The 19605-nt window shown below is 65.9% G+C and overlaps 2 protein-coding genes across 2 annotated transcripts; one reads left to right on the top strand and one right to left on the bottom strand.

Moving 5' to 3' along the window:
- The first annotated feature begins 1250 nt into the window (after positions 1-1250).
- RASAL1 (RAS protein activator like 1) lies at positions 1251-9359 on the top strand. Its single transcript, XM_041489114.1, has 21 exons — positions 1251-1315; positions 2522-2578; positions 2664-2777; positions 2871-2932; positions 3012-3141; positions 3871-3952; positions 4063-4200; positions 4414-4502; positions 4602-4719; positions 4802-4955; positions 5139-5203; positions 5284-5396; positions 5556-5748; positions 5831-5968; positions 6847-6979; positions 7121-7296; positions 7531-7668; positions 8022-8157; positions 8239-8338; positions 8786-8850; positions 9127-9359. Exons 1-21 carry the CDS (start codon positions 1251-1253, stop codon positions 9357-9359), a joined length of 2499 nt encoding a protein of 832 aa, XP_041345048.1.
- Positions 9360-9447: 88 nt separating this feature from the next.
- On the bottom strand, positions 9448-18171 carry DTX1 (deltex E3 ubiquitin ligase 1). Its single transcript, XM_041488753.1, has 9 exons — positions 17551-18171; positions 13487-14144; positions 11963-12024; positions 11678-11839; positions 11406-11467; positions 11154-11312; positions 10613-10774; positions 10448-10537; positions 9448-9883 (listed from the first exon to the last, which is right to left on the bottom strand). The coding sequence occupies exons 1-9, from the start codon at positions 17807-17809 to the stop codon at positions 9659-9661; spliced, it is 1839 nt and encodes a 612-aa protein (XP_041344687.1). The 5' UTR covers positions 17810-18171; the 3' UTR covers positions 9448-9658.
- Between the last annotated feature and the right edge of the window lie 1434 nt (positions 18172-19605).

Genomic DNA, 19605 nt, shown 5'->3' with positions numbered 1-19605 from the left:
CTGGATGACACCCCCCAGTTCAGCAGCCCCCAAAAGATCAGCACCCCCGTATTCATCCCCCTCCAGCAGCCCCCAAGGATCTCATTGTGCCCCCTTTAGCAGCACCCCGATCACCCCGTGCCCCACATCATCCCCCCCAGAATCAGCACCCCATCATCAGCCCCCCAAGAACCAGCGCTCCTCCTCTGAGCCCCTCCAGCACCTCCTGGGTGACACCCACCCCGGCAATGCCAGCAGGACACAGCTGGCCAGTCCACCCCTGCACCCCGAATTCCGCAGCCCCCCCAAGCCCCCGCTATGCCTCACCAGGGGCAAAGATGCCCCCCAGTGCCCCCCATCCTCTCTGGCTCAGGGTCCCTGTGCAGCGAGGCCGGGGTGCAGGGAACGGTGAGATTGGGTGCTGCACCCACAGACACCCCAAGGCCTGCTGGAGACCCCCCGGTTTGGTTCAGGGTGTCCCCTCTGAGGGCTGGGGTCACCCGGAGGCCCCTTGGGGGTCCCATGCACCTCCTTCCTCCCCTCATCCCCAAGTCCAGTGTTCACCCACACCCCCCGCTACTTTGGCACTTTGGGGTCCAGACCGAGCCCCCCACCCTGGGGGCACCCACCCCTTGTGACATGACAGAAGCCTCTCACCACAGGTGCCACCGCTCTGCCATGCCCCCGTGCCTCAGTTTCCCTGCCTCTAGGAAGGAGGGTGGCGATGGGACCCCTCGGTGGGCACGGTGCCACCTCCCCCGCGCTCGCCCTCCGCCCTGTGCCCGCCTGGCGCAGGTGGGAGCGAAGCGGCAGCAAAAACAGCCGAGAAGAGGAAAGAGGAAGAAGCGGCGGTGAGAAGCGGCGGTGAGAAGCGGCGGTGAGAAGCGGCGGTGAGAAGCGGCGGCGGCGGAGGAGGAGGAGGAGGAGGAGGAAGAGGGGGCCGGTGTCGGCAGCCCCGCCGGCGCTTTGCGGGGGCTCAGGGCACCCCCGGGCACCCATCGCAGTCCCCCAGGTGCCAACCCTGAAGTTTGAAGTTCGCCGGCAGAAGCGGCAGCAAAAACAGCCGAGAAGAGGAAAGAGGAAGAAGCGGCGGTGAGAAGCGGCGGTGAGAAGCGGCGGTGAGAAGCGGCGGCGGCGGAGGAGGAGGAGGAGGAGGAGGAAGAGGGGGCCGGTGTCGGCAGCCCCGCCGGCGCTTTGCGGGGGCTCAGGGCACCCCCGGGCACCCATCGCAGTCCCCCAGGTGCCAACCCTGAAGTTTGAAGTTCGCCGGCATGGCCAAAACCACCTCGCTGCGCTGCCGGGTGCTGGAGGGGAAGGACCTGCCCGCCAAGGACCTGTGAGTGGCTCGGGGGCTCAGGGCCCCCCTATTTCCCCCAGACCCACCCCGGGAGATGTGGCAGGGAGGGGGTGCTGGGTGCTCTACCCTCTCTGGGTGTTCTCTCTATACAGTTTCGGGGGGTCTCTGCTTGCAACCGTTACCCCCAAAGTGGGGGTCTGGGGTGTTCAGGGACTGCCAGCCCCCCCCCCTCCACCCCTCAGGGGTGTATGATCCCCCCAACCCCTTTAGCATTTCTTTCGTGCCCCCCAGCAGGGTGGGCACAGAGGATCCCCTCAAACATGGGGGTGGCACTGGGGAGGCACAGCTCCTGCACCCCCACCCCTTTTGGGGGTGTGGTGATGAGTGGGGGTTGCAGGGAGACCCCCGCCCGCTCCTGCCCCGGGGACACTGCTCAGCGGAGCTGGCAGTCCCGGGTACCTCCGGATGTGCCAGCTTGGCACCGCCGGCCGCTCCCAGGGCTGGGCAGCTGGGAACGGGGCCGTGTCCCTGCCTCAGGTTCTGCCCCCGGGGGGTGTCCCGCTGAGAGGGGTCTGGGCACAGCGGGCAATCTGCACAATGATGGGGTGCCCGGTGCTGCTCCCAGCGCCCCCAAACCCAGCTTGGGGCTGTCGTGGGGCTGCAGAGGGGGTCGGCTGAGCCGCTCCCACTTCCCGTCCCGTGGCAGGGACAGAGACTGGGGTCACGTCCCTCATCCATCTCGGGGTCTCAGTCCTTGTGGAAGCACCTCCTGGAGATTTGGGTCTCCAGCAGCACCCCAGGGCCAGCACCCCTCGGTGCTGCTGCAGCTGCCATAATCCAGCAGAAAGGGGCTTTGCAGGGAGCGGGTAGATGGTCCCTAGATCCAACCCTCATCCCTCCATCCTGTTCTCCCTGCGGAAAGGGTCAGACCCGTGTCAGCCTGGCACCGTGCGTTGTCACAGAGACTCGGGCTGGGCTGTGCTGCGGGATAGACAGCGGTACCCGCGGGTGGGTGGCACAGGGACACTGTGATGGCTTGGGGTGACCCACAGCAGGTCCCTCAGCCCAAGGAGAAAAGGTGATGTCCCCATCCTGGTGTCAGGATGGTGTCAGCAGGGCCAGGCTGAGACTGGGCAGCTCAGCTGACCCCCGGGGCTGGTGCCTCACTGTCGGGATTTGAGGCCCCCAGGATGGGGGGGATTCCCGAGTGGGGGCTGATCCTTGGCACCCCCATCCCCTGCCCAGGTCTGGTTCCAGTGATCCCTACTGCGTGGTCAAGGTGGACAACGAGGTGGTGGCCAGGTATGGGGACAGTCCCACACTGGGAGAGGGCAGGCAGGAGTGGGGATCCTCCCTGGGGGGACAGCCACCTCTGCCATCCCGGCAGGACAGCCACTGTGTGGAAGAGCCTGAACCCTTTTTGGGGTGAGGAAATCACACTGCTTCTGCCCCGTGGATTCCACAGCCTCACCATCTACGTGCTGGATGAAGACACCATTGGGTAGGGGGACAGCACTGGCAGGGTGGGCACTGGGGACCCACCCGAGGGGTGGCAGGTCCCCGGCAGTGTCCTGCTGTGTCTGTTCCCTCACAGGCAGGACGATGTCATTGGCAAGATCTCGCTCAACCACCAGCAGATCTCAGCTGAGCCGCGGGGTGAGGGGGGCACAGTGGGGTGGGGGACAGCGGGATCCATGCTGGCACCACGGTGTGCCCACACTGTCCCCCTCGGCAGGCATTGACAGCTGGCTCAGCCTGGCACCTGTGAACCCCGACCAGGAGGTGCAGGGCGAGATCCACCTGGAGCTGCGAGTCCCCGAGCGGGGCCACCCACGGGTGCTGCGCTGCCACCTCATCGAGGCCAGGTTGGGGGGCTGGCAGCTCGGGGGGCTGCCACCACCACGGGGTCTTATTTTTGGCAGGAGGGAGGAGAGGAGGGTATGGGGACAGTGGTGGCACAGGGTTTGTCCTCTGCTTTCCACACTCGGAAGGATTCTCAGTACACCGGGTTGGGGACATCAGTGGTGCCAATCCACGTGTGACGATGCCATGGGGGCTCAGTGGGAAGTATGTTGCCATCCCTGCTTGGGGACAGGGGCACAGGAGCACCAGGGTTTGTCCCCAGCAGAATGGTTCGTTCTCACACCATGTTTTTGCCCTTTAGTTTCAAAATTTGGGGAAACTGAGGCACTGCCCAGGCTGCCCACCTGGGTTTGGGGTGCAGATATGTGTGCAAGTTGTGCACGCTTGGCGTGCACAGGGACACACACACGGTGATACACACACACACAGCTGACAGATGGAGCAGGCAGCAGAGGCAGCATCCTGCTGCCATGGCAACCAAAGCAGCTACCAAGGCAACAGGATGGCCATGGGGACAGGGTGGCCATGGGGACAGCCAGGAGGGACGGCAGCACCCCCACTAGGGACTGGAGGAGGAAGGGCTCCCCTGGAAATGGGAGCACGATCTCCCCAGCACACCCTGGCACCTGCTGGCTGCCCCATATGCCCAGGCGAGCTGGCACAAAGCGGGGACGTGGGGCTGCAGGACCGCGATGGTGGGGACAAACCCTGCTGACCCCATGTCCTCACAGGGACCTGGCCCCCCGGGACGCCTCGGGCACCTCGGACCCCTTTGGCCGTGTGTCGTGCTGCGGGCACACGTTGGAGACAGCCGTGAGTCACTGCTGGGTGCTGCGTGTGGCACCGGGTCCCCCACGGACCCAGGAGGCTCAGGCACCCTCGGGCACCTCGTCCCCTCGGCCACCAGTCCCGGTGCCCCGCAGGTGGTGAAGAAAACCCGGTTCCCGCACTGGGATGAGGTGCTGGAGTTCGAGCTGCCGGAGGGGGAGCTGGGAGAGGCTGTGCTGAGCGTGGAGCTTTGGGACTGGGACATCGTGGGCAAGAACGACTTCCTGGGGCGGGTGAGGACCTCGGGGCACACCGGAACGGGGCGGGGTCCTGGGGACACCTCTGCACCCCCGTGTGGGATCTGGGTGACCACTGGTTAGGACCCACCGGGATGGGGGCAGTGCCACATGCAGACCCTGCGTGTCCTGGGCTGTCCCCCAAGGGAGGTGCAGCACAGGGGACTGGCACATGTCCCCCCCCATCCAGACCCTGCCCCTGTCCCCCAGGTCGAGTTCTTCTTGGACACGCTCTGCCCAGGCCCCACGAGGGGCTGGTTCCAGCTTCTGCCCTTCCCCAGCACCACTGAGGACCGTGGGTGAGTGCAGGCAGAAGGGACAGGGGGTTGTGACCAGAGCAGCACAAGGTGGCCCCTGTGGAGGGCACAGACCCACGTGAGCCCCCCGTGTCATTGCAGGGGACAGCTGGGTGCCCTAAGGCTGGCAGTGAGCCTGCTGGAGGACACGGTCCTGCCCCCCCACCACTACCAGCCCCTCATCCAGCTCCTCACCGAGCCCATCCTCTGCCCAGCCCAGGTGGGTGCTGGGGCTACGGGGAACTTTGGGGTGACCCCCCCAGTGTGGAGGCCCTGCTGTGCCCACCCTGCCCTCCCCACAGTCCCCTGAGAGCACAGCCCTGGCTGTCCTGGAGGAGGTGACCTCAGGGGAGAGCCGGCAGGATGTGGCCACCAAGTTGGTGAAGCTCTTCTTGGCTCAAGGGCTGGCTGTGCCCCTCCTGGACTACCTCACCACCCGCGAGCTGGCCAGGACCAGTAAGTGCCCGGGGCCACCCCAAGAAACCCCAAGCAAGGGTCACTCCAGATTCCCATGGAGAAAGAGTGAGGACACCAAGGGAGAGGCAGGAAAGGTGCCACATGTCCCTAGGGTTGGGCACACAGGGGACAGCTGGGACGTCACCCTGTGCCCACCTTGCCACAGCCTCTGTGCTCTTCCAGCTGATCCCAACATCCTCTTCCGCTCCAACTCGCTGGCCTCCAAATCCATGGAGCAGTTCATGAAGGTGAGCATGGGAAGGGACACCTCCATGATGTCCCAGCAGGGCGTCTGGGGACAAGGACAGTGCCTTCCCACCCCTTGCAGGTGGTGGGGCTGCCCTACCTGCACGAGGTCCTGAAGCCAGTGGTGAACCGCATCTTTGAGGAGAAGAAATATGTGGAGCTGGACCCCGGCAAGATGGAGCTGAGCCGGGGCAGGTGGGCACAGGTGGATGTCTGGGAGGGGCACAGGGCACCTGGCATGTCCCTGTGTCCCCTGCAGGAAGGGGCCACCTACTGCTGCTGAGCCCATGGGTCACTTCTGGCCAGCTCAGTGTCCCCGTTCCTGGTGCCCCTGACCCAGAGGTGTCCCCACAGGAGGATCTCCTTCAAGGGCTCCCTGTCGGAGGCACAGGTGCAGGAGAGCAGCCTGGAGCTGCTGAAGGGCTACCTGGGGGACATCATGGAGGCCATCGTGGGCTCAGTGGACAAGTGTCCCCTCCCCATGAGGGTGGCCTTCAAGCAGCTCCGCAGGCGGGTGGAGGAGCGATTCCCCTTGGCACAGCATGAGGTGGGGCCCACGGCTGGGCTGGGGGTCTGCACGGCCCCAGGACCACCACCCCAAGCTCTGAGCTGTCCCTGTCCCCATCCAGGAGGTCCGGTACTTCTCCATCAGTGGGTTCCTCTTCCTTCGCTTCTTTGCTCCTGCTGTCCTCACCCCAAAGCTCTTTGGGCTCCGTGAGCAGCATGCTGAGCCCTGCACCGGCCGCACGCTCCTGCTGCTCGCCAAGGTGGGGGACAGCATGGGGACACCAGGGAGGGGTGGGGACACTGGGGAGGGGTGGGGACCTTGGAGAAGGATGGGTCACCAGGGAGGGATGGGGACCTTAGAAAGGCATGTGAACACCAGGGAGGGATAGGGACCTTGGAGAGGGATGGGGACCCATGGGAAGGGATGGAGACACCAGGGAGGGGTGGGGACCTTGGAGACGGCTGAGGACATTGGCAAGGGAATGAGGATCCTTGGGGAGGGTGGGAGTCCTGGGGAGGGATGTGGATCCTTGGGGATGGACAGGGATCTTGAGGAGGGATGCAAACACCAGGGAGGGATGGGAACACTTGGAGAGGGATAAGGATCCTTGGGGATTAATGGGGACCCTTGGGGTGGGTGAGGGACCTGCAGAGGGATGGGGACCACTGGGAAAGACAAGGATTGTGGGGAGAGCTGGGGAGCCCAGGGAGAGTTTGGGACTTCAGGGAGAAACCCCAGGAAGGACAGAGACTTCTGTGAGTGATGTGGACCCTGCAGAGAGATGGGAACCCACAAGGAATGGAGAGGCCAGAAAGGGATGAGACCCTGGGGAGGGACAGAAACCCCAGGGAATGGTGGGGACCCCAAGCAGGGCAGAGTCATTCCTGCCCCTGTGCCACACACCCTGGGCTGGCTCCTTCCTGTGCCACTTGAGGCCAGTCCTGCCTGTCCCCAGGCTGTGCCACCACAAACTGGGCACAGCACAAGGGCAGAATTTGGGTCCCATCACCCCTCCAGCTGCTCCACTTTTCCCACCCCAACCCCTGAGCCCTCGGGGTCCAGGAGAGCAGCCAGGGTGGTCCAGGGGGTCACACCAGCAAGGACACAGCAGTGTGACCCCTTCCCTGCGTGGGACAGGCTCTGCAGAGCATCGGGAACCTGGGGCTGCAGCTGGGGCAGGGCAAGGAGCCATGGATGGCCCCGCTGAATGCTGTCCTCCTGCCCAGTGTCACCCGTGTCCGGGCCTTCCTGGATGCCCTGGTCACCGTGGGTGAGCGGGGACAGAGGGCAGGGAGGGGACATTGCTGGTGCCGGGTCAGTGGCATCACCCTGCTGCTGCCAGGAGCACCATCAGGCTGTGGGAGGTGGTGGCACTTGGGGTGACACTGCTCCCTTCCTGCCACAACCACAGTGGACGAGGTGCCAGTGCCGCAGGGACATTCCCAGCCCTCGGCCACCATCAAGGAGGGTCCCCTGCACACCTGCCCAGAGGGGGGGGCAGCACTGCTGCCCCGCTTCTCCTTCAAGAAGAGGCACTTCAGGCTCAGCACCCAGACCCTGACCTATGCCAAGGTGCCCCAGGGGCAGGTGGGTGATGGACCCCTACCCTGTGCTGGGTGCCCAGGGCTGGGGGGAAGGACGTGGGCACAGATTTTGGGGTGTTTTGGGGTATCCAGGTACACTGCTCCATCCCAGTGGAACAGGTTGGGGATATGGATGTGGGTGCAGATGTTTTGGGGTGTTTGGCATTCCCCACGTATTCCATGGATATGGACAATGGATATGGACATGGGTACAGATTGGGTGTTTGGGGGTCTCCAGGTGCTCGGCTCCATCCCGGTGGAGCAGATCCAGGCAGTGGAGCAGGTGGACAAGGGCACCTTCCAGCACCCCCACGTCCTGCAGGTGGTGGCACAGGATGGCAACGGGCAGCTCCACACCACCTACCTCCAGTGCAAGGTGGGTGATCTCACCCCACCCCAGCACCCGAAAAACCTTGGAATCCCCCACCACAGCACCCTGGGGGCCCCCCTCCCCTGCACCCAGCCATGGGACAATGAGAGTGGTCCCAAATCCAGCTGTACCCAGGCTGTACTGGGAGCACTGGGAGTACTGAGGTCAAGGGGCTAACTGGGTATACTGGATAAGCTGGGGTGTCCTACCCCAGCTGTACTGGAGTCACTGTGGTACCCTGGCTCCTGCAGTCCCATCTCCCCTCACTTCCTCCCGGGCAGCTTTGCCACCAAACCGTCACCCCTGTCCCCCAGCCCTGGTGCCCATCCCTTCCTCCTCCCTCCTCCTTGTTCCTGCAGAGCGCCCCGGAGCTGTGGCAGTGGCTGTGGGGGCTGCGCCAGGCCACTAGCGCCAACCGCGACATGCTGCCCACGTGCCACCCCGGCACCTTCCGCGCCGGCCGCTGGACCTGCTGCCTGCAGCCCACCCGTGCCGGTAGGACTGGGGGTGCCTGGGCTCGGGGTGCCCGGGAGGGGGGTGTCGGTGTCGCCGTGTCCCCACTGCTGTCGTTGGCAGTGCCCGGGTGCAGCCGTACCCACAGCGCGGTGCTGCTGGGGGAGTGGAGCGACCTTGGGGACCCCGCGGTGGCAGCACAGAGCCTCTATGGGCACCTGCGGTGAGCCCGGGGACGGGGGCTCCCGGGGGTCTTTTGGGTGCTGGTGGGCAGGGAGGGAGGCTGCTGAGGGTCCCTGTCCCAAAGGCTGGTGGGGATTGGGAGTCCTGAGGGCGAATATGGGGGGCCTGAGGGTCCTTTAGGGGGTGGTGGGCAGGGTGGCAGCGTGTGCAGGGTCCTTGTCCCCAAGGACAGTGGGAGTCGGGGGTCACAGGGTCCTTTGGGTGCTGACAGGCATGGTGGAACCCTGCCGTGGGTCCCTTCCTGCAGGGTGGTGGCGACCAGGGCTCCAGAGGGGGGCACAGGGGTCCCAGGGGACATTTAGGGGCCGGTGGGCAGGGTGGGAGTGTCCTGAGGTCCCTGTCCCCCAGCACGGTGGGAGCTGGGTCCTCTGGGGTCCTTTGGGTGCCGGAGGGCAGGGGGGGTGTCCTGAGGGTCCCTGTCCTGCAGGGCAGCGCTGGCCGGGGGTCCCAGGGGCAGCGCGGTGGCCGGGCCCCCCCGCCCGGGCCAGGCAGGTACGGGAGCCCCGCGGGGCACTGGGGGCCATGGGGACCCGGGGGGGCGCTGGCACACGCAGGCAGCGCCCGCAGACCCCTGCGGGCACCACAGGGCACTGCTCCGGCTCCTTCCACGAGGGGACAGCAGATACACGCGGACAGGGGACACGGGGACACGGGGACACAGGCAGTCCGGGGGGCTGGCGGGTGGTGCAGGGGGGCAGGCAGGGGAGTGAGGAGCGCGGGTGGGTGCCACAGGTGGCTGTGGGGCGCTGACCCCACCCTGGGGTGCAGGGGGACCCGCTGGGGACAGGCTGCAGGAGGTGCTGCGAGACCTGGACATCGCCCACGACGCCTTCACCCACGGCGACGAGACCCCAGAGCCACCCCCAAGTCCCCTCCCTGTCCCCAGACCCCCGGCACCCCCCAGCCTCCCCGCCTCAGCCCACCCCGGGAGGGGCAGGGACTCCAGCGGGGCCACAGAGGGGACGCGGGGACAGCAGCCCGGCACGGGGTGTATTCTGTAACACAGAGATGTACATGGCACCGGCTGTGCGCGGCTCCCTGGGGCAGCGGCGGGTGACACGGGTGACACGGGTGGCACAGACGCGCAAAGAGGCCACGGGTAGAAAAAAACCACGACGCTATCGCCACGAGAGCGGGGCGAGCCGGGACGGGACGGGGCGACAGACAGACACACACGGGGACACGCGGTGGGTGGCACCGGGTGGCCCGGGACGGGGGACGAGCCCGCCGGGCGGGGCTGCGGTGAAGCGGCGCAGGCGGCGGCGGCACGGGCGGGGCCAGGGGAGCCCTGAGCCCGGCCTCAGTCCTTCAGGGTGGCCTCGGACACGCCCTGGGCCAGCAGCTCGGCCAGGACGTTGTCCAGGTAGTTGGGGTCGGGGTAGCCGTGCCCCGTCAGGTTGGAGCCGAACTCGGTCTTGTGGTGGATCTCGTTCCACACCACCGTGTCCGACTCGCCCGTGGTGTTGGAGGTGCCGATGGTGAAGATGAGCCGCCGGTCCCAGGCCACGATCAGCAGCTTCAGCACCTGCGGCGGGCACGGCCATGGCTCACCCAGCCGGCACCCCCACCCAGCCTGGCAAGGACTGGCACAGCCACCCAGCACCCCGGCACAGCACAGCCTCAGCCCCCAGGGTGGGATTCAGCACGGTGCCCACAGGATGCCACCTTTGCTTGTGGTGCTCCCCACCCCATCCCAGTGCAGCTGCAGCCTCCCTATCCTATCCTATCCTATCCTATCCTATCCTATCCTATCCTATCCTATCCTATCCTATCCTATCCCATCCCATCCCTTTTCTTCCTCACCCCATCCCATTCCTTCCCATCCCATTCATTCTCCTTCCACCCCATCCCTTCCCATTCTATTCTCCTCATTCTTTCTCTTCCCATCTCATCTCATCCTTTCTCTCCTCATCCCATCCCATCCCATCCCATCCCACCCCATCCCATCCCATCCCATCCCTTCCAGAATAAACCCCATCCCACTCCCCTTCCCATCCATCCTCTTTCCATCCCATCCCCTCCCATTTTGTGCCATCCTATCTCATTCCATCCCTGCTATTCTCCCCACCCCACCCCTCGGGGGTCTCACCTTCCTGCCCTTCTCGTTGTCGGGCAGGTAGCAGTGCCGTGGGAAGCCTCGTGCCGTGAATTTCTTCCCGGGATTGGGATGCTCCGGGCCCTGGGTGGGTGTGGGGACAGGAGGTGAGCAGGGACTTGGGGGGTGTCACCAGTCCGCTGGGGTGTCCCCCCTCACCTGGATGCCGGTGGGGATGTCGTAGACGATCCGGATGGTTTTGGAGTCGGTGTATCCCGGGAGGGAGTGGGGGATGAGGTGGAACTCCATCTTCCCGGGGGGCTGCGTGCCCGTCTTCTCCCCGTAAATGGCCTTACAGGTGGGGCACTGCAGGCTCCCGTCCTGGGGCACCACGGGGGCCTCAGGGGTGGCACCCACCCAGCACCCACCTGGACCCCCCAGCACCCACCTGGCACCTACCTGGACCCTCCCAGGACCCACCTGGACCCCTCCCCCAGCATTCCTCAACACCCACCCAGCACCCACCTGGACCCCACCCAGCACCCAGCCAACACCTACCCATCACCCACCCAATGCCCACACCCACTCCAACACCCACCCAACCCTCCAAACCCAGCCAGAACCTACCTGGAACATTCCAGAACTCCCCAGCCCGCACCCAGAAGCCCTCACACCCACCCAGCACCCACATGGAACCCCCCAGCACCCACCCAGCCCTCCCAGCACCCCCCGACACGCAGGCAGCCCCGGGCGCTCCGACCTTGTTGCCGTTGTTGTACATGGCCAGCAGGCACAGCAGGTGGTACATGTGCCCGCACTTGCCCAGCTTGCCCACCAGCTCGGGCTTGATGCCCCTGGGGCTCAGCACGCCCTCGTAGCCGGAGGAGGTGACCAGCCGCTCCATGCAGATGGTGCAATCCTGCCGGGAACGGCATCAGCATTCCGGGGGGATGAGGGGTCACCCCCGGCGCTCTGCCCGAGCCTCCCGGAGCCCCCCAAACCCCCCACTCACCTCATCCGGGGGGTTCTTCACCTTCTGGATGTAGCGGCGCACCACGTCCTCGGGGGTCTTACCTGAGGGCAATGCCATCAGAGCCCGCCCGCGGTGTCACAACCCCCCTGCCACGGGACGGGGACAGCCCTGCCACCCCCTGCCAGCACGGCAGGGACACGCGTGGCACAAAGCAGCGATGGGCACCACCCCACGCAAACCGCTGGGCGTCTCTCACTTCCCCCTCCGTGTCCCCTGTCCCTGACCCCGCTGGGACATTGGTGGCTCCTTACTCTTCTTGAGCTGCTTCTTTTTGGTTTTCCTGCAGATGCCGTTGACGCCGGGGACAGGTTTGATGTCGCTCTTGCTGACGGGCGGGGGGTGCAGGATGGGTTTGGGGGCGCGGGTCAGACACACGGGCAGCCCGGCGGCGCACATGAGGATCCCCGTCATCCCTGCGCCGGGAGAGCGCCTGTCTGTCCGTCTGTCCGTCCTGCCCACCCCCTGACAGCGTCCCCTGCTCCCCGCCCACGGTGTCACCCCGCAGTGACACCCAGGGCTGGCCGGAGCCCGCTTACCTGCGAGGGCGGGATGGACGGGGCCGGTGCCGTTCAGGTTCTTGACCGGGAGCGCTGGGACCCTGCAGGACATGGGACAGGAAGGGGCTCAGCCGGGACGGCAGGGCTGGCGCTGTCCCCTCCCGCATGGCATGGCCCCAGAGCAGTGTCCTCCCGACGGGACACAGGGCAGTGTCCCCTGGGGGGTGCTGGCACTGTCCCCAGGCAGTGTCCTGCCCACCAGACACAGGGTAAGGTGTCCCCTCACCAGCTTGGAGGGCTGCAGTCCCATCCCAGGGGACTGTCACCCAGTGCCACCTGTCCATCTCTGGGCACCCAATGGCACAGGTGGCATCCCATTCTCCAGGGTGGAGACCTTGCCAGGGTATCCCAATGGTGACACCCATGTCCTACACCCCCGCGGGGACGTGCCACCACTCGTGTGCCCCCCAGGGACCCCCACCCTCCTGGGGCTGCCAGCAGCAGGTGGCACTGGTGTCACCGTGCCCAGGGCAGGGACTGGCGTGTCGGGGACAGGGCTGGAAGGGGACATGTCCATAGGGGTGGGATGGACAGAGGGAAGGAAGGAGGGATGGACAGATGGATGTGGGACTGGGAGGGAGGGCCCCCAGCAGTGGCATCACCCCTCCCTGATCCCAAAATCCCGTCCCATCCCAGCCGTGACAGGGATGAGTTCAGCAGGCTCAGCCCCACACGAGGGCGTTTTCCCTCATTCCCAAAGCTCCTCTAGCCACACCAAGGCCAGGGCAGCCATGGGGGCCCAGCCCCTCCTCCCTGTCCATAGGTATGTGCCAGGACAGGGACAGCGATGGGGACAGGGACAAGGACTGCTCAGCCCAGCACACAGAAGGAAAGCAGGACGTCATCAGGGGAAGGAAATGTGCCAGGAGCTGCTGGGGGCTCAGAGAAGCCACCTGTCCCCCCAGCCTAGTGCTGACAGCTCCGAGGGGACACCAGGCCAACCCACCACGGGGTACAGCCATGGAGATGTGGGTGCTGGGACAGGGACACCCACCAGGACACAATTCCAGGGGTCTGCTTGCCCACCTGGACCCCCCTGGTGAATCATTCTCACCACGGAAGGGACACTGAGGCTGTGGCCTCTCCCCACAGCCGTGCCCTCCCAGGGATCTGCCTGGTAGCATCAGGCCAGGAGCTGGGTCACACAGCCCATGCTGGCCTTGGGGACACCATTCCCCTGGGACCAGGTACTCCATGTGCTCTAGCTGCCATGGATAGCGTGGCACGGCCTGGCACACCATGGCATGGCACTGCACAGATCACCACATCCCCTCTGCAGGGATCCAAGCACCACGAGGACCATCCGGGTGCCCCCCCCAGCACCCACGGTGGTGACCCTGGGGCTGGAGGTGACACAGTGCCACAAGAGCTGGGGCTGCCCGCAAGGTGACAGCAGGGGACGAGCCACCCCCATCACCCCTTTTGCCCCTCTGTGTGCCCATCCCTGCATCCCCCCCGCCTCGGTGACACCCCGCTCGTCCCCTCCCCACCCTCCCAGCTTACCCGGGGGGGACAGCGGCCCTGGCGCCCAGCCCAGCCCCGCGCTGCGTCCCGGGCCGGTTGAGGTTGTTGAGACCGGGCAGCGCCGCGCTGGGCACGCCCTGCCCGGGGGCAAACCCCGCGGCCACCCGCAGCCCTTCACCCTTGGCCGCGCCCCCCGCCACCACCGCCGGCGCCGCGGTCCCCGCCGGCCACAGCGTTCCCCCGGCGAAGGTGCTGCTCTGGCGGACGGCGCCGGGGTAGAGTTTGCGGCGCTGGGACGCCAGGATGGCGTTGGAGGCGGCGCGGGTGCTGTTGACCAGCAGGCACTGGGGGCACGAGCAGGGCGTGCCCGTGCTGGCGCCCACCGGCCAGGACTGGGATTTGGGGATGGAGCCCATGGTGAGCGGGTAGGCCAGGTCCATGCGGCGCCGCAGCCGCCGCTTGCGCTGCGTTTGCCGGTTCATTTGGGACATGCTGCTGAAGTAGATGAGGTAGCAGAAGCCCAGGGAGGAGAGGTCCAGCCAGGGGTGCTGCTTCTCGTAGGCGTTCTGGATGGTGATGCAGATGTCCATGTCGTAGGGAGTCCAGGAGTTGTTGTCGTTCTCCCACTCCCACACGATTCCCTTCCCCGGCGCTGAGGAGGGGTCGTAGAAGTTCCTCCGGACGGGGCGCATGGTCCCTGGGGACACAGAGATGGGGGGTGACACGGGGGGGGGGACATTTAGACATCCCCTGTCCATCTTCCAGCCTGGCATCCCGCAGGGACTGGGGTACAGAGGCACCTTGGGGTGGAACAGCCATTCTGCCCCTTCACTGAAGTCCCCCTTGCACCCCAAAAGGGTTTCCCTAGGGATGAATCCAGACCTCATCCTGTCACTGGTGACAGTGGCTCAGACTGCCACCCCTCAGGATCATCCTCCTGGATGTCCGGGGAAGGGCGATGCTGCTCAACCAATGTGGGAAATTGATTTGTAGAGAATTCTCCAAGGTGAGAATTCAAAATTTGTAGAGAATTCTCTCACTCTTCACATGAGACTGAAAATAGAATAAAAGTTTTCAAAAACGCCTCTCAGTTATTCTACCTCTGGGTCAGAAAAGGGCATAATCCAACAAATCCTTGTGCTTTCCCCAGCTTTTTTCCATCCCTCTGGTCCAAGCCCTTCCCCACCCTGCTGTCCCCGTGGCCATCCCGGGGCAGGGGAAGCATTTCCCGGTCAGGAGAGGTTTCCTGACAGCTGCTGGCTCTGGCAGTGACACAGCCAGGGATTGTCCCACACGGCCCAATCCCGGCCCCTCGCCGCTTGTTTGGGACGGAGCTGGATCCCGCAGCCCCTCTGGAGCTCCCCAGGAGCGGGGAGGCATCGCAGCCCTCTCCTCGAGTGCCCCCCCGGCACGGGGCCTGTCTATCCCCTCGCCGGCACCGTTTGCCCAGCTCGATTAACGGCGCTAATTAACGGTCATTAATCATCGGCCGCATCAGGCAGCAGAGCCAGGCCCCAGCTGCCGCCTTGTGCTGAGGCAGCTCTGCCGGGGCCGCGGGAGGGGAGCGGGGGGGCCCTGCTGCCCGCCCCTGCCCGCACCCCAAATCCCACTGCTGGCTCCAGGTCACCCACACCCCACTGCCCACTGCCCACTGCCCCCAGCCCCACTGCCCACTGCCCTCCAGCCCCATCCCACTGCTCACTCTTGTCCAAATCCCACATCCCACCCATAAACACATCCCAGACCCACTGGTCCTTGCAAATGCATCCCACATCCCCCTGCCCCTCACATCCCCATCCCAAACCCCACATCCCCATCCCAAATCCCACAAAATGCCCCGCACATCCCCAGCCCAAACCCCACATCCCCATCCCAAATCCCCCTGCCCCGCACATCCCCATCCCAAACCCCACATCCCCATCCCAAACCCCACAAAATGCCGCTTACATCCCACATCCCCAGAGGATGAAGGACCAGCCCATTTCCCTTGGCACACACAGCTCCCAGTCCCCAAGGGCCACCAGCTGTCCCCAGCCATGCCAGAGCCACAGGGCCAAGCCAGTGTCCCCAGGGCCTCCGGGAGGGGCCGCACATCCCCGCTCTCAGAACGGGGTCACCTCGTTTCGCTTGTCACTGGGTTTCTCTGTCCCCAGGCACTGCGTGGGCCAAGCCCCCTGAGCCCCCAGCCTCCTGCCAACTTTCCCCATGTCCCCATGTCACAGCAGGCACCAGGAGCACCCTCAGCTCAGGGGACCCTCTTGTCCCCGAGCACCACGAGCCATGTGGCAGCCTCCAAACCCTGGGCCCTTCCCCTGGGGAGAAGTGATGGATAGAGATGGACACGGGGATGGGGCACACAGGGACCACAGTGTGAGGACAGTGGCTATGTCCCCTGCCATGACACCCCTGGGGACATCGAGGTCCCTCTCTCCGCATCCCTGTCCCCAAATCCTGCTGGCACAGGGACTGTGGTACCCAGGGACATCCTGGCAAGAGTTGTTTAGTCACCCCAAATCCATTTGTGGCCCCACCACAGGCACAAGTCCCCAAGGGATACCCAGCACTGTGGCCATGTGATGTGATGCCAGCTGCTGTCAGAGGATGGGTCCTGGCCAAAGCTGGCAGGAGGTGGCATGGGGACAGCCAGGGTGTCCCGGTGGCTCCCGCAGCTCTGAGTCAGCACAGACCCTCCGGGTCGTGCCGGTGTCCTCGCTGACTCAGGGCTGCAGGTGCCAAGCTGCCCTTTGCCAAGTCCGTGACCGGCTGGGGATGGATTCAGAGCCAGGCTGGATGGCAGAGGCAGGTGGCACATCCCTGCTTCGGTCCCCATCTCAGTCCCCAGCCCACGGCCCCAGCCCCACACTCGGGGTCACTTGGCATCACTGGGGACTAGGAGTGATGGCATCAGTGGCCAGGCAGAGGTGCCACAACCATGGGGGTCCTGCTGTGGGTGTCCCCAGACAAGTCCAGGGGGTGTAATCTGAGGTGTGGCAGGTCCCCTGCCTGCTCTGCCTGGCCTGGACCAGATCCTGCCCCGGGCAGGGATGCAGGGATGGGCAGGAATGCACCCACAATGGCACATCCCCCACAGCACAGCCAGCACGTGCTGGTTTAATGGGTCACACTGTGACAGGGACACGTTTAATGGGGTCTGGGCTCGGTCCCAGTGTGGGATCAGCTCTGATTTCCCACAGGATTCGTGGCCTGGATGCGCTGCTGCAGCACCAACAGCACAGCTGCAGCCATCCCAGTGCCCAGCACTGCTCCCAGGGTCCAGCTGGGGCCTCCCCACCTCCCTGGGCATGGAGCAGCTTGGAGGGGAAGATGAGGGGACAGTGGGACACTGGGACACAGCACAGCACCCACGGAGGGGACAGGGCATGGAGGGATGTGGGGACATGTTCCTCGGGGATGGGGGTCCATGGTGGATGGGAAAGGAAAGGGATGGAAGGAGCCTGGAGAGGCCCATGGGGGCACTGGAGCCCTGGAGAGTGAGGGGAGGAGAGAGGGAACAGATGGATGGACAGATGGAGGGAGGGATGGAGGGATACAGGAATGAAGTGATAGACAAGTCACAGGGAAGGAAGGAAGGAAGGAAGAAAGGAAGGAAGGAAGGAAGGAAGGAAGGAAGGAAATGATGGATGAATAAGTAGAGATACACTGAATAGGAGTGAGGGGAAGATGGATGGAAGAATGGATGATGGATGGATGGATGGATGGATGGATGGATGGACGGATGGGATGACAGACAGACATACAGCGACAGATCCATGGATGAATAGAACAACAGACAGACACAGGGACAGGGGAGGGATGAAGGGATGGATGGGAGGATGGAGGGATGGTAGGAAGGAAGGAAAGATGGAAGGACAGAGGAAAATATGGTGGGATAGAAGGACAGAGGGAGGGAGGGAGGGATGTGCCAGTGGGTGGAAGGACGGATGATGGATGATGGATGGATGGATGGATGGATGGATGGATGGATGATAGAAGGAGAGAGAAGGGCAGTGAAGGCTGTGTGGATGGATGGCTGCATGGACGGATGGACAGATGGAAGGACAGACGGGTGGCTGGATGTTCCTGGCTCAATGCCAAGCTCTTACCCGTGTCCTGCCGGAACTGATGCATGGACTGGAGGTCGATGACGTAGGGCGCCAGCTGGACATCGACCTGTCCCAGCACCACGCTGCCACGGGCGTCTTCCTTCAGCACGTTCTCGATGTGGTGGCACACGGCGGCCGAGTAGGGCCGCCAGCGCCCGTGCTCATTCAGCCACTCCCACACCACCACGCGGGCTACGTTTTGTGGGGGGAACCCCAGGCCCCCCGAGGCCAGCATGGCCCCCGAGCCCTGCCGTGCCATGCCCTGGGGACGGCGGCTCAGCCTCACGCGGGGGTCACCCGAGGCCCCTCCAAATCCTGCTCCCGGCTGCCGCCGGCTGCGGGCCCCGGGGCTCAGCGGAGCCGGCGCTGCGGGGCTCTGCAGAGGCGGGTGCTGCCAGCCAGGTCCCCGAGGTCCCCGAGCCGCCCGGCCCCGCTCCCCCGAGGCCGCCGCGCGGGGCTGGGGCCATCCATCACCCGGCACGTCTTCCCCGGCTCTTCCTCCTCCCCGCGGTGCTGCTGGCAGGGCTCAGGCTCCAAAAAGCCACCAGGACCTCGCAGACTGCGTCGGCTGGAGGGTGGCGGTGTTTGTCAACGGTGATGGGGACACACAGCCACGGTGCTGTCCCCGAGACACCCACTCCTCCTCTTCCTCCTCGTGTCCTGCTGCTCAGCCCACGTCCTCGGTGGCTCCACGGCTGTCCCCGCCGCCCAGCACGTCACTGGTGGCAAGTGAGGGGGGTGTCACCTGCAAAACAGGGCCACAGCGGGGGTCACCCCGGGCACCGCCAGGCGAGTGGCAGCTGGGGGCCCGTGCCCATCGCCCCGCAGAGCCGGAGGGCAGCGAGGCCGCGGTGCCCGCAGCCCTGGCAGCGTGGGCTGCTTGCCAACCCCGGCAGGCTGCCCGCCTCCAGCATGACAGAGGGGACAACGGGGACAGGGGGGGACGGGCTACCCTGCTGACGGCCCTGGGGGGCTGCTGGGGGTCCCACGAGCCCGGGAAGCCTCATCGCTCCCCGCGCCGGGGCTTTGGGTGCCGGGGAGCCCACGGGCCCTGGATCCCGCTCCAGCCGCCGCTGATTTATGATCTGCACTGCACAGCCCCCGGTGCAGGGTGCCCCGCCGGTGGCCGATCCCCCGCGATGCACGGCAGCCCCCGGGCCGCCGGCGCACGGCCCCCCCGGAGCACGGTATCCCCGAGCACGGCAGGCTCTCCCCGCTCGGTGCCTGTTGTGTGCCCCCCCGGCGCACGGGCCCCCCCGATGCACAGCAGCCCCCATCCCTCCGGCTGATTTATGATCTGCACTGCAGGCATCGGGCTGGGGGTGATCCCGGCCCCCCGCTCCCGGCCGGCCCCGAGCCCACCCACGGCAGCCCCCAGCCCCACGGCGGCGGGTGGGGGACCCGCGCAAGGGGGGATTGGCTGCACAAACAGGCGACAGACAGAGGGACAGCCACGGCCGGGCACACACAGACACCCTGACACGGAGAGACACGGGCACACGCGCTGGCACACGCGCAGCCGGTGACACGGACAGACAGCGGGACCGACAGAGGCGCGCGGACGGACACGGGGAGCCACGGCAGCACAACAACCCCCCCCGGACACACGCACGGCCACCGCTCCGGCTCGGCTGTGCACACACGCACCGCGCCCCCCACACGCGTGTGCGCCCGGCTCCGCGCCCGCCGTGACCCCGAGCACCCCCGGCGGAGGGGGGGACCCTCACCCCAGCCCTGAACCCCCCCGGGACCGCGCGGTGGGGACGATCCCCGGGGCCAACAGCCCCCCCAAAAAGAGCCCGGCTGCTCTTCGTGGAGGGGGGGTTGAAAGACCAGGCCTGGCCCCCGTGCACGGTGTCCCCCCCCCCCCCCCCCGCCGCCCCCGGGGCAGGGGGCCCCGCCGGTGGCCCATCCCTCCGGCGCACGGTCCCCCCGAGGCACGGCAGCCCCGGCTCCTCCGGTGCCTCGTCCCCTCACCCCGGTTCACGGTTCCCCGCGATGCACGGCATCCCCCAGCCCGCCGGTGCCCTGTCCCGCCGCCCCCCGAGCCGCCCC

The sequence above is a fragment of the Pyrgilauda ruficollis genome, unplaced genomic scaffold, assembly GCF_017590135.1.
Source record: "Pyrgilauda ruficollis isolate IOZ18807 unplaced genomic scaffold, ASM1759013v1 scaffold9, whole genome shotgun sequence".
Lineage (NCBI taxonomy): Eukaryota > Metazoa > Chordata > Aves > Passeriformes > Passeridae > Pyrgilauda > Pyrgilauda ruficollis.
Note: the sequence above shows the minus strand (reverse complement) of the source record. Positions and strands in the feature narration are given on the sequence as shown.

Coding starts and splice junctions, on each gene's coding strand:
- DTX1 (XM_041488753.1), bottom strand. CDS start 17,809: ATGGCACGGCAGGGCTCGGGGGCCATGCTGGCCTCGGGGGGCCTGGGG. Junction 11,468..11,677: donor AAAGAAGCAGCTCAAGAAGA/GTAAGGAGCCAC, acceptor CATTGCCCTCAG/GTAAGACCCCCGAGGACGTG. Junction 11,313..11,405: donor TGAAGAACCCCCCGGATGAG/GTGAGTGGGGGG, acceptor CGTTCCCGGCAG/GATTGCACCATCTGCATGGA.
- RASAL1 (XM_041489114.1), top strand. CDS start 1,251: ATGGCCAAAACCACCTCGCTGCGCTGCCGGGTGCTGGAGGGGAAGGAC. Junction 4,720..4,801: donor CCATCCTCTGCCCAGCCCAG/GTGGGTGCTGGG, acceptor CCCTCCCCACAG/TCCCCTGAGAGCACAGCCCT. Junction 6,980..7,120: donor GGATGCCCTGGTCACCGTGG/GTGAGCGGGGAC, acceptor CCACAACCACAG/TGGACGAGGTGCCAGTGCCG.